General features: G+C 38.0%; 1 protein-coding gene across 2 annotated transcripts in view; it reads right to left on the bottom strand.

Moving 5' to 3' along the window:
- COMMD10 (COMM domain containing 10) overlaps positions 1-14,011 on the bottom strand; it is a 185,194-nt gene that overhangs the window by 127,972 nt on the left and 43,211 nt on the right. The window contains exon 6 of one of the 2 annotated variants that reach the window (XM_027546935.1): positions 9,641-9,715. The exons of the other annotated variant lie outside the window; for it this stretch is intronic. Within the exon in view, the coding sequence (XP_027402736.1) occupies positions 9,656-9,715 (60 nt within the window). The 3' untranslated portion in view covers positions 9,641-9,655. Of the gene's footprint in view, positions 1-9,640; positions 9,716-14,011 lie in introns of those variants that run through there. 2 annotated transcript variants of the gene reach the window in all.

Below are 14,011 nucleotides of genomic sequence, written 5' to 3'. Positions count from 1 at the left end.
GATAGGATCTTACAGGCTATACTAAGGCCTTTGGGTCTTTGAGTTAAGAGAAGCCCTTAGAGTATACTAAGCAGAGATATAACATAATCTGAATTACGTTTAAAAATTCTGACTGCCACATGAAAAATAAAGTACACAGAACAAAGGTAGAAGTGAGGAAGCTAGAGGCACAAAAGACAGACTCATGTCAAATGTAAATGATTAGCCACAGGAGAAATAAAATTTCCTGGACTTAATTAATGAACATAGTGACCTAGACCCTCTATTCCCAGAGACAAGATTGCAAAAGACGTTAGCACCTGTTACATGTCAAACACAACAAAACTGTTTGCCAACAAATCAGTCAGGCCTCAGGAAGAAAAAAAAAAATCACTGTTTGCAAGGCAAATGATACCTCACAAAAGGTCTTTCCGTATTGTACATTAACCCTTAAAACTTTAGATGTGCACCCCCAATGCTCCCAGATTCATCAAAGTCAAAACTCCAAAGACATAGGAATACAAACATTCCACTTCTAGGAATGGGAGACTCAGACTAACCTTCCCACTAAGGATTAACTAAGAAAATTTACCAAAAGATAATTAAAAGCAAAAATTTTAAAACATTTACTTGAAGGCACTGGAGGGCTAACAGCAAAGTAATGATTTACAGTCGAGGATCCAGGAGCAGCCTAGAAATAAACTCAGCCTTTGGAGGCACTTCTCCCCTCCCCTTTAAAACAAGTATATACTCAAATGGCCAATAAAAGGGGGAAAAAAGGAAAACCATCTTATTAGAAATTCAAGTAAAGAAATATTAAGACCACAATAAAATACCACTGGACAATCACCAAAATAGCTAAAAGTAACAAAGATGCATTACTAAGTTCTGATGACCATGTAGAACACAACTTTTACACACTGTTGATATGAGTATAAACTACAACTACTTTAAAATTAAACATGTATATGCTTCGGAAGATTGCAAAGATGACTCCAATTCTCCACCCTTTACTACAGACATTATTGCTAAAATGTAACTCTGCAGCATCTCCCATCAATAATTAGAATCTATTTCCCTACTCCTTAGATTTGGCCTGTAGGTGTGACTGACTTTGGCCAATAGAATATGTTGAGAATAACAGTGTGCTGGTTCAGCCCCAAGGTTTCAAGAGGCCTTGTGCCAGTTCATGCTCCCTGTGAATCAAGCGAACAAGCCCAGGCTAACCTGCCAAATGGTGGAAGACGTGAAGCACGGTGACCTGAGTCAGCACGGTGACTAAAGCCATCGTAAACTAGCCTGCTGCCAGCAAACTGCTGACACATGAGCTTCAAACTACCTTGCCCATACACAGACCCACGAACAGAAATAAGTGGGTACCGTTTTAAACCACTGTTTTGGAGTGGTTCCTTCTGCAGCAGTAGCTAACTGATGGTACCAGAAAGAGGTACAGCCATAATTTTAAACATAAAGTATATAATACTGTTTTTGAAATCAAACAGTGGCCTAAGGCTTAAAAAATGGTGAGCAAACTCTTAGCAAAAGCTGAAAAAGGTTACAAAAATTTTGCTGGAGGCTGAAAACAAATGGAAACTTATGCCATGTAGTAACAAAATAAATGGCAAAAACTGTGTTGCCTATAGTACTCCGAAGATGAAAAAGTTACTTAATAAACATTGAGATTTGTCTCAGATCTCCAGGCAAGTGTTAAAAGTCAGCTGGTTGTTCCCAGCTGTGTATGATAAGGTAACAGGGCAAAAAAGAGATGAGCTAAAGAAAAATGTGATCAACTCACAAGCAAAATTTAGAAGGAATAAAGAGGGGCCAGGACTTGTTGGGTTGAAAAATAACAAGTGCTTCTTACCTCCAGTCTCTCAGCTGGCAAAACATTTTCCAAACATATAGTCTGGGACTGCAGGCCAAATCAAAATGTAAAAACCCCTTGTAAATGTCTCTACGAGAAAAATGAAGGGGCCTACAAGACCCTCTCAACTAAATAAAAAGCCTTCTATAGTCTTAAAGGAGTTGTCTCACAGTCTGACAAACCCAAAATATGTCTAGAGAAAGAAATGTTGTCTCAAAACAATTTTAAGTGTGACTTTGGCATATATCATAACACCCAGCAGTTCCACTCCCAGGCAGATACCAACAGAAACAGATGCTCCTATGCAACAAAAGGCATGTATCAGAATGTTCATAGCAGCAATACTCATAATAGCTAAAAACTGGCAACAACCCAAATGCCTATCAACAATGTAATGAATATAAAATGTTTTAATTGTAATGAATAAATAAAATGTGATCTATTCATATAATAATGTGCTATACAGCAATGAAAATGAACAAACTGTGTACACAGCAATAAGAATAAACATCAAAAACATAATTTTGAAGCAAGCAACACAAGAAAATAATGTAATACCTTTTAAATAATGTCAAAAATAAAACAGTCAATAAAAACAAACAATATTATAGAAGGTACACTACGTAAGAGGGAAAAAGAAGAGGAAACTATATAGGACAGGCCGAGAAAACTTCTGGAAAGCTGGCAATAAGTTATATCTGGAATGGAGCTGGATGGTAGTTACACAGATGTCAGCTTTGTGATTAACTGTAAATTTGCTTTTTATGCGCTTTTCTGTACATACATAATTCAGCATGCATAAAAGACGTGCATCAGAGAGGCCACAGGACAGACTGCGACAGCCAAAGAACTAGGAATGTGTCCAGGTCCGAGAGCACGTTAGACAGAACTATTCTGTTTAAATGACATTCTCTGCAGAGATTTTATTTAATTCATGTAATCAAAGCAACACTGATTCATTCTGTCAGCCTGTTTAAGACTGAAGGTGCAAAGAGGATTCCCTGTGTTTGCTTAACGACTCAGTAAAATCTAGCAGGCACTATAAGATGAGATGAACTGTCACTGTCTCTCATCAGGAGCACCATTCACTTTCAGTAATAGTTTTTTTAAGATGTGTGTTCAACAGTGATTCAAAAACTCCTGCTAAATATTATTCCTCCATCATTTATCTACTTCTTCAGAAGTTCCTTGTTAAATCTTACTGTGATGAGAAACGTTTGAGCAGAATTGCCTCCTAGGCCCACTAGAGCTGAAAGCAAAAGTCCTAGACTTTTTCGACCAGGGAAAGTCCAGAAATGAGAGAAGCCACAAGAGACTGAGAGAACCTTCCCTCAAGGTTTCAGTAGGTACCATAGCTGACGATCAGCCTGACTTTGGTGAGAAGAGATATGTGTAATACAAAATAATAATAAGCTATACTTAGAAACTTCTCTTAAAGAAAAAGGCACCATTGTAAAAAAAAAAAAAAAAAAAAAAGCTGAAAAATCATGCATCAGAACTTGTATTTGTTCAGTTTATATTCTACAGTTTTTGAAATCTGTAACACGAAGTATAAAAGAGAGTTACAGATTGACTCGGTTAAGAGAATACTTTTCTTTAAAAATCTAAACTCATTAAACAAGAAAAAATCAGCTTGAGCTCAGTTCAGTTCAGTCACTCAGTTGTGTCCGACTCTTTGTCATCCCATGGATTGCATGGATTGCACCCTATGGATGGATAGGGAGGATTGCCAGGCCTCCCTATCCATCACCAACTCCCAGAGCTGCTCAAACTCAAGTCCATCTAGTCAGTGATGCCATCCAACCATCTCATCCTGTGTTGTCCCCTTCTCTTCCTGCCTTCAATCTTTCCCAGCATCAGGGTCTTTTCCAATGAGCCAGTTCTTCGCATCAGGTGGCCAAAATATTGGAGCTTCAGCATCAGTCCTTTCAATGAACATTCAGGACTGAATTCCTTTAAGATTGACTGGTTTGATCTCCCTGCAGTCCAAGGGACTCTCAAGAGTCTTCTCCAACACCACAGTTCAAAAGTATCCAGTCTTCAGTGCTCAGCTTTCTTTATGGTTCAACTCTCACATCTACACATGATTACTGGAAAAACCATAGCTTTGACTAATTTCAGCTTGAATTACCAGATAATAACTTTAATTAAATTTAATTTTTAATTTTTTAATTAAAGAATGTACCAGTTAGCTGATGTTAGTATTGGATATGCTATAAGACTATTATAAATAAAACTTTAGATTTTCCTATAAATCTTTAATTGTGAAATGGGCTACAGGGTTGGTAGCATTATATTCTGAAAGACCATTACAAATCAAATAAAATGCAATTTTAAAATGCAAGCTAAAATGCTGAGCTCTGTGGTAGATTTAATTCTCCAAATATAAACACAGTATCTTTTACCCAAGAAGCCCCTTTTTCAATATGACCTCAACACTTCACCCGTACAGAAGTGTGGTCAGTTCCCCTCCCCGCTGAAGGCAGACCTTGTGACTGCTTCAACCAGTAGAGAACAACAGAAATTATGCTTATGTGACTTCTGTGTCAAGGTCATAAAAATGTCACGCACTTCTACCTTCAGATGCTTGCTCTTGAATTGAGGTGGCTGCTGCTGCTAAGTCGCTTCAGTCGTGCCGGCTGTTCAGATGGCAGCCCACCGGGCTCCCCCGTCCCTGGGATTCTCCAGGCAAGAACACTGGAGTGGGTTGCCGTTTCCTTCTCCAATGCATGAAAGTGAAAAGTGAAAGTGAAGTCGCTCAGTCGTGTCTGACTCTAGTGACCCCATGGACTGCAGCCTATCAGGCTCCTCCGTCCATGGGATTCTCCAGGCAAGAATACTGGAGTGGGGTGCCATTGCCTTCTCTGAATTGAGGTGGAGACTGAGTTAAAGCCTTAAGGGCACTGAGTACAGTGTTAGTGGGAACCTCAAAGGCCAAGAAGGCTTTCTTCATGGCCAGGGATAAAACATCCATGTGCCAACTCAGGAGACCCAGGTTCAATGCCTGGGTCAGGAAGATTCCCTGGAGAAGAAAATGGCAGCCCACTCCAGTGTTCTTGCCTGGAGAACCCCATGGACACAGGAGCCTGGCGGGCTACAGTCCACGGGGTTGCAAGAGAGTCAGACACGATTGAGCGACTAAACAACAACAACAACAGAAAAGGCCCAGAAGGGGTTGTTGGTGAGGGTTTAAAAGTACTAAAATGTGATTGGAAGCTGCAAGAAAGAGGTTCCTTGTTTTGTTTTGGAGAGACGTTTAGAAATACTGTTGTTCGAAAGTGGGAAATGTTCCTAATTAACTCAATGACTAAAAGTGCCACTGGGCTTCTCATTGCATGTAACACACGAGAGGAAAGAGATGAACTAAAGAATGAACTTTTAGGGCTTCCCTGGTGGTCTAGTGGTTAAGACTCTGTCTGCCAATGCAGGGGACATGGGTTCGATCCCTGGTCTGGGAAGATCCCACATGCGTAGGAGCAAATAAGCCTGTGTGCTGCAACCGCTGTAAGCCCATGTGCCTAGAGCCTGTGCTCCACAACAGGAGAAGCCACCACAATGGGAAGCCCACACACCACAACTAGAGAGTGGCCCCAGCTTGCCACAACTAGAGCAAGCCCTTGCACAGCAATGAAGACCCAGCATAGCCAAAAATAAATAAAATACATCTTAAAAAAAAAAAAAAAAAAAAAGAATGAACTATTAGCTCCAAAAGAGCGAGGACTTGTTGGGTTAAACAGTAAAGCTATGCCAAGTTACAAGCGCCTCCAGGTGACAAAAGTATTCTCAAATAATGAAACGGCTTTCAGGTAAAGATCAAATCCAGAGTAGGGCTGTATGCTATGTTAAGACTTCTGAAACAGCTAAGACAGAGCCTCATAGAAATGTTCAGACTGACAAAAGACCTTATAAAGTATATTTGTTTTTCTTTTTTGCTATATAACTAATTACCACAAACTGAGCGGCTTAAAACAAGATGCAGTTACTAGTTCATAGTTCTACAGGTCGGTAGTTGAGACAGGCTTGGCTGGCCTCTCACTGGGTATAATCAGGTGTCAGGCAGGTAGGGCGTTTACCTGGAGGCTCCAGGAAAGAATGTGCTTCCACGCTCATTCAGGTTGATGGTGGAACCTAGCTCTTGTAGCTAATGGTCTGTGTTCCCTGTTTCCTTGCCGTCAACCAGAAAACACTCTCTTCTCCTAGGGGCTGCCCTCATTCTTTCTCACCAGTGTCTCCATCCTCAAACCAGCAACACACAGAGTCCTTCATACACCTCAGATCTTTCTGATTTCTCTTCAGCTACCAGCCAGAGGAAGTTTTCTGCTTTTAAAGTGAACAGCTGATTGGGCCAGGCCCACTCAGAAAAAATCTCCATAGCTGAAATCAACTGACTTGGGACTTTAAATTTCTGTAAAAGACAATTATTTGTTTTAACAAATATATTAGTATAGTGAAAGGCCTATAACATATTTAAGAAAAATGTATGATAATAAGAGCAAAAGGCTAGGGGTTGAGGGAAATGGGTGTACTGTGAAGTTCTTATCAGTTCCCGGAACTTGAGGCTAAAAGAAAAATGTGTCCCCTATTCCCACGTTTTAGTGTATATTTTAAGGGTTAGTATTTCTGCAGAACATTATTGAGAAATTGAAATTTACATTTTAAGTTTAAACATTTTCTTTATACCAACCACAGAACATTACAATTTTACTCTCCTGGTTTTATGGAAGCAAATTCACCAATAATATTTTTAAAATCTACTTCTTAGCTTATGTTATTTTCAATTGAGGGAAATGCCATGTTAAACAATTCTCTTGACTAAGTGACAATCATAAGTAATTTTAAATTAACTGCAGTTTACTGAAACTTCTTTCACAGAGCACTGCTGTGACTGGTATTGTCTTTCAAGGTCACTAACGTAACTGGGTAAAACTGCACAAGCAAATTTCAAACCGATTTCAGAAGAGCCAAATGTCATGCTGAGTTCACATGATAATTACTGACACTGCATGCTGCTAAAACTATTTCAGATGAAGTTCTTACAGGACTTAAATAATCTAAATTTTTTAGAAGCAAGTCAGTGGCTGTTTTTTGTAAATAAAAGTAGTCACAGAAAATAACTTTTCTCTGGTTAAAAATACAAAACTGGAAGATACTTTCACTTAATTTTTTATATCTTCATTATAGATGTAACATTAGGCTGACCATAACCTTCTAATTTCTATTTTATACACACTTTCCCATAATAATTTATACTCTTACCTGGTGATCTGTACATTTTGAACTTTTTTATTTTAAAATTGAACAGGTAAAGTTACAACTCTTATGAAAGTTCTCCATTCATCAAACATTCAAAGTTATATTCTCCCACTTATAAGCAAAGGCACAGGCTTTCTATTAAGTATGCAGCTTTATTTTTAGTCAGATTGTTTTACTGTACAGCTTTATTAACCTTTTTCACTTGGTTCAAACTGCTAGCGAAAGGTCACCAGCACCAAAGAACAAAATTCAGTAAGGTCTTCTAATAGACCTAATCTTCCCTTAAACATTTTGTCCCTAAATTTATCCAAAAGATAAAAAGAATATTAAAAAAAAAAAAAAGGATAAGAAGAAATTATTTTCTTTATGCTTTCTACTTTCACAACTAGTTCCACTTTTGGCAAAACTTAACAATAAAAAGGCCTTATAAACAGCTTACAACGGCCTTATAAAGAGCTAGGCATTTTGATTCTCCTGCCCTAAACTGGAAAGATCTCTTTAAGAAATGAAGACATCAATGTGCTATACTGTAATAGATGCTTTTACACTTCCTACCATATTTAAGGGGTTCCCAGGTGGTGCAGTGGAGAAGGCAATGGCACCCCACTCCAGTACTCTTGCCTGGAAGATCCCATGGATGGAGGAGCCTGGTAGGCTGCAGTCTATGGGGTCACGAAGAGTCAGACACGACTGAGCGACCTCACTTCCACTTTTCACTTTCATGCATTGGAGAAGGAAATGGCAAGCCCCTCCAGTGTTCTTGCCTGGAGAATCCCAGGGACGGGGGAGCCTCGTGGGCTGCCATCTATGGGGTCGCGCAGAGTCGGACACGACTGAAGCGACTTAGCAGCAGTAGCAGCAGGTGGTGCAGTGGTAAAGAATCCGCCTGCCAAAGCCAGAGACAAAGGAGAGGCAGATTTGATCCCTGGGTTGGGAAGATCTCTTGGAGGAGAAAATGGCTACCCATTCCAGTATGCTTGCCTGGGAAATCCCATGGACAGAGGAGCCTGGCTAGCTACAGTCCATGGGGTCACAAAGGAGCACACGACTGAACGCACATACACTGTATTTAATTCCAGAAAAACCTTGGGAGGTTGCTATTATTTTCCAAACTTTCAGACCAGAACTTGAGTTTCAATCAAGTAAGTAACCTGCCCAAGATTCTTCAACTAGTCCCCAAAAGGTAAAGAATGTGATCCCAAAGTCTGTGATCTTTGTACTACATGTCAATGCCAACTCCAAAGTCCTCCACCTTATTCTCTATTATCTATCAAATGTAATAGTTTTTAGCTGGATGGTAGAAATCACTGGGATCCAGAAAAATGTCTTGTCCCAGGACACACACTGATTTAATAAGGTGTGTATTTAGTAACAAAGACTAAACCTCCCTACAACAATATTAACAAGGGGACAAAATTAAAATTAAAATCTTCAGTCAGACCTTTTTAAATATAAGAAATTAAATACCACAGTTGTTCTCAAATCTTTTGGTCCTTAAGTTAGGAGGATAATTGATTTTCTAATTACGATACTAATGAATGTGACATGTTTTAATGACCTAAAATGAAAAATTAATAGGTGATTAATACTATGAATATAAATAAAGGCAAGCCCCTACTGTACAAAGCAGTATAAGTAGCGCCTACAAGAACAGAAGCCATGGGAGATAGTCATGCCTGAATCTAAATCCAATTAAAACAACTTGGCTTGCAGCAACAGAACCCTACTCAATACAACTTGAAGGAAAACAGGGAATCATACTAGAATTCTTCAAATTGGCACCAACTAGGTCAATACAGTCACATGCCTCCCAGTCAATTTTAAAGTTAGTACCTATCATCTATACTATCTTATCCCTTCCATTTTTCATTTGGACACACTGAATATTTGTTTACCTACAAGATTTTTATAAGATTATACTTACTTGACAAATATAGATTATCAGTGAATTTATGTTTAAGAAACTTTTCTCTAACAGGCTCTAATCCTATAAATCAGTAAGAGATTGGTAACAGGTAGGTGACCTTCTTTAATGTACATAGTAGTACTTTTAAATTCTAAGACAAGAGAACCTGAAGAATCTGAATGCGTAAGTGAGTAAAACATAAAAGGGACAAAGCACATACGAGTCATCAGTTAATAAAACACAATGACATATTTATGTGAATTTAACCACAATTCACTTACATAACTTCAACTATACACTTTGCAAACAGAGATAGAATACTAATTTAAAAATGCAAGCAATTAGATCCACCATTCCTTGAACAAGGGTAAGTCCTGGAGTCAGTGTGAGTGTGAGATGGAAAATGTGAATCTTGTTTTCTCAGTCAATGCTAGCTGACATCTCATGTGTGCTAAGGTGATTCTAGGGCTAAAAGACAAAAATGCACTCCAAATCTAAATGACCAACTAAAGAAACAGCAAACAGTTCCAACAAACTTCTGAAGAAAAATAATATGACTGAAACTGACTTACTAAGAAATCTTATGTCGACAGCCCATGTGGTACTTTCCTAAGGAATTTCCTCTCCCTCCTCATATTAGAGTCTTATCTCTATTAGATCACCACCTTCTCCACTGACCTTACAGACCGTAAAATCCATCTCTCCATAAGCCTCTGTATATGTAAAAGAAAAAAATAAAACAGAAGAAACCATCCATCACTCTTTTTAACATTAATATGCAAAAAAGAAAAATAAGTTTTATAGGAGAACCTGAGAGAAATGAGGATTAGGGGAAACTATGTGGGTTAATAAAGGCACTCTTTGAATGTAAAGACTTGGGCCAACCTGAATTACGAATTGCTTAACATAAATTAATTATAAACTATCTGAAAGAATTTTTATGTCACAGAGTTTCAATAATTAGCTAAAACTACTTGTAAACCAAACTTCCCCAAAAAGAAAATTGCAGGTGAAAAGCATTCTCAAGTAAACAGGTCAAGTTTGTCCTCCATCAACTGACACAAATGACTGGTAAACACAATCCGGTTAGGAAATGTTTATACTTTTATGCAAAGTGGCTACCGTTAAGCTGCTAAGTATAAGGTTCAAGCTCTAAATTCAACATCTCATCAGCAATTAAATAGGAGAGAAGTATATACTAAAAAAGATAAAATATTATATAATTTCTACGGCTTCACATTTCTGAAACAGTTTCCTGAGGCCTAACTCACATTCCAGCGCTGACAAAAAATGATGATGTTTACACTTCTTTGTTGTTATTGTTCAGTCACTAGGTCACGTCCAAGTCCCTGTGATACCAGGCTCCTCTGTCCTCCATTATCTCCCAGAGCTGGCTGAAATTCCTGTCTATTGAGTCAGTGAGACCTACTAACCGTCTCATCCTCTGTCATCCCTCTTTTTGCCTTCAATCTTTCTCAGCATCAGGGTCTTTTCCAATGAGCTGGCCCTATACACCAGGTGGCCAAAGTATTGGAGCTTCAGCACAGTCCTTCCAATGAATATTCAAGGTTAATTTCCTTTAGGATTGACTCGTTTGATCTCCTTGCAGTCCAAGGGACTCTCCAGAGTCTTCTCCACCACCACAATTCAAAAACATCAAATCTTCAGCAGTCAGCCTTCATAAAGAAGGCTTATATAGTCCAACTCTCACATCCATGCTTACTGGAAAAAAACACAGCTTTGACTATATGCACCTTTGCCAGCAAAGTGATGTCTCTGTTTTTTATACACTGTCTAGGTTTGTCATAGCTTTCTTACCAAGGAGTATGCATCTTTTAATTTCATGGCTGGAGTCACCATCTGCAGTGATTTTGGAGCCCAGGAAAATAAACTGTCACTGCTTCCACTTTTTCCCCTTCTATTTGCCATGAAGTCACAGGACCAGATGCCATGATCTTAGTTTTCTGAAGGCTGAGTTTCAAACCAGCTTTTCACTCTCCTCTTTTATCCTCATCAAGAGACTCTTTGATCCTCTTCACTTTCTGCCATTATAGTGGTATTATCTGCACATCTTAGATTGCTGTTATTTCTCCCAACAATCTTGATTCCAGCTTGTTAGTCACCCAGCCCAGCATTTCACATGATGTACTCTGCACATATGTTAAATAAACAAGGTGACAATATACAGCCTTATCGTACTCCTCTTCCAATTTTGAACCAGTCAGTTGTTCTATGTCCGGTTCTAATAGCTGCTTCTTGACCCATATACAGGTTTCTCATTGTACTCTACAATGTGGTTAACCAACAAGGCAGCTTGAGGTTAGGTGACAGGCTAAGACCTCCAGGTCCCCCACACACTGCTTGACTGCCCCAAGAGAGAAGAGGTCAATCAGCTAACCTGTTACCTACTCGCACTTCAACTGAGCAGTTATAATCTAGAAAAATCCAGTACAGATTCTATTTTACTACCAGCAATGCCCTGATTCCCGAGTACTATGAGTACTTCACCCAGACAGCCCTGCCAGAAAAGAACAGGAACAACTCTCAATGCAATCCTGTATCAAGGTCATTCTCTCACCTCTCACACATGGCAAATGGAGATAAATCACCTACCCTCAGGAGAGTTTCATGACTATCAAAACAAAATGTTTAAGAACAAGATAAAACCATAATGACTATGAGAATAGGCACTACTCATGGACCTCATTAAAGACAGATGGCAAAGGAATCACTCTGGAAGCAGAGTGGCTACTTTATTAAACTGTACATTATTTTCAGTCCTTCTGAGCAAATTTAAAAATGTGACTTATTGTTTATTAATTTCAAGGGTCCAATGAGACAAAGTATAAAAGCACATAGGATACCTGGCATATATTAAATGGTCAATAAATGTTATCTATTATCATTATCTTCTTAATTGTTTAAATGTGGTACTACCAGACATAGTGCTTACTCTCTATGCACTGCAGCCATCAAGACACTCAGCTTTGATGAGCTCGATCTACCTAGAACGTCTAGAATTCAGAAAAATATAAAGTGGCAGTACTTACAAAAGAGACAATGAGATATCTTGGCCACTTGCAAATTTCATATAATTTCATAAAGAAATTAGTTGTCCTCTCATAAGAACTGACCCAAGGCAACTTATGAGTTTACTTCTTAAATAAACAAAATTTCCTTATGAGAAATCTTTATTTTTTTTTTAGGAATTACCATTAATTAGATCCCATTTTAAAACATATTTTTAAACTTGTTCTTATTATTCTATGTAATAGTCCTATGCTGCTGCTGCTGCTGCTAAGTCACGTCAGTCGTGTCCAACTCTGTGCGACCCCACAGATGGCAGCCCACCAGGCTCCTCCGTCCATGGGATTTTCCAGGCCAGAGTATTGGAGTGGGTTGCCATTGCCTTCTCTGAATAGTCCTATAGGTAGTACTTAATTCATAAAGAACATATGTACCATAAAAGAGAAGTGTAAATACACTTAATGGCAGCAGTCTTATTATATTATTAGTCATTAGCATGCCAACCTAAAATACCTAAGGACTTGACTGTAACTAACTCATAAGTGAATACACAATACCCATCTCAAAGCTAAGAAATGTACAAGTTATATCTAAATATAAAATTTGTCAATAAATCTATAAATTACTTACCTGTCTACAGCAAAATATTTGATAAATCTAAATCATTCAATCAAACTACTTTAGGTACACGCTTACAGTGTTCATATTTTCTTGTACTTTAGAGTCAAAGAAAGTCAACATACAGTACAATCAGTTGAAAAGTAGAGAAAATACCCAAACAAATAAAATGTGGATAAAAATCTAAACATTATTTACATGAGGAAGAAGAAATTTTCATTTGTTAAAAATAAGACTATCCTATAACTGCTTCCCTGGTGGCTCAGTGGTAAAGAATCCACCTGAAAATGTAGAAGATGTGGGTTAGATGCCTGGGTTGGGAAGATCCTCTGGAGAAGGAAATGGCAACCCACTCCAGTATTAACTGGGAAATTTCACAGAGAGAAGAGCCTTGCAGGCTACACTCTATGGGGCTGCAAAAAAGCCAGATACTACTTAGTGACTGAACAACAAATCCTATAACCAGTGACAGATTTTTAGTAGATTATTTCTTCTGTTACTGAAGCATTCACAAATAATATCATCCTCCTCTTTTCTTAACTAAAAAGGATGATTATAGTATGCCTACCTCACTGGAGTGCTTTGAGTCTCTGTAGAGTTTTGAGCCTCGTAGCTAAAAGCTACCAAGTAAATACAAAGTATTATAATTGAGACTAGTTATATAAAAGCAAAGATGGTTTAATATAATAGAAAATTACATTTGTAATTGGCACAATGCCATACTATCCCTGTGGGCTTGTTCTTTCAGAGCACATACTCTATAAAAGGTCATTGTGGGTGAAAAAAAAAATCCCACAGGGAGTTCAAGTAGACTATAACGTAATACTAGTAATTAAGGAAGTGGCATTCTTCCTCTATATTCATTCGGGAATCTTTTCTACTAATTAAAAGAAAAGAAACAATAATTTGTTAAAAAAAAAAAAATGATGGCTACAGATAATTCAATCTCAATTCCAACAGCCTGGTTACAAAGGACAATATTGTAACACTGAACAATTTTTTAAGTAAGAGCAAAATACTATATAAGCCATCAAGCCAGTACTCAACTGTCTTCTAAAGTAATCTTTTCCTAAAAATATTTTCCAAAATAACTTATATTCCTTACACAATGTTAAACTATACGACTTCAAATTCAAATTCAATTACACTAAATTCCTACTATGTGATAGTCATTCTAATAGGCATTTCAGAGATATCTCATGTAATTCTATCAATAATCTTAAGAGGCAGGTATTACCAACCACACGTTCAAATTGAGAAATTTACTGCAGAAAAACTCAGATTTTTGACCACAGTCTAGAATTTAAACTCAATCATCTCACTTTAAATCTTATGTTCCGCCCCCCAATTCTGTCAGACTAGGG

Source organism: Bos indicus x Bos taurus, chromosome 7 (genome assembly GCF_003369695.1).
Source record: "Bos indicus x Bos taurus breed Angus x Brahman F1 hybrid chromosome 7, Bos_hybrid_MaternalHap_v2.0, whole genome shotgun sequence".
Taxonomy (NCBI): Eukaryota; Metazoa; Chordata; class Mammalia; order Artiodactyla; family Bovidae; genus Bos; species Bos indicus x Bos taurus.
This window is presented reverse-complemented; position numbering and strand designations above follow the sequence as displayed.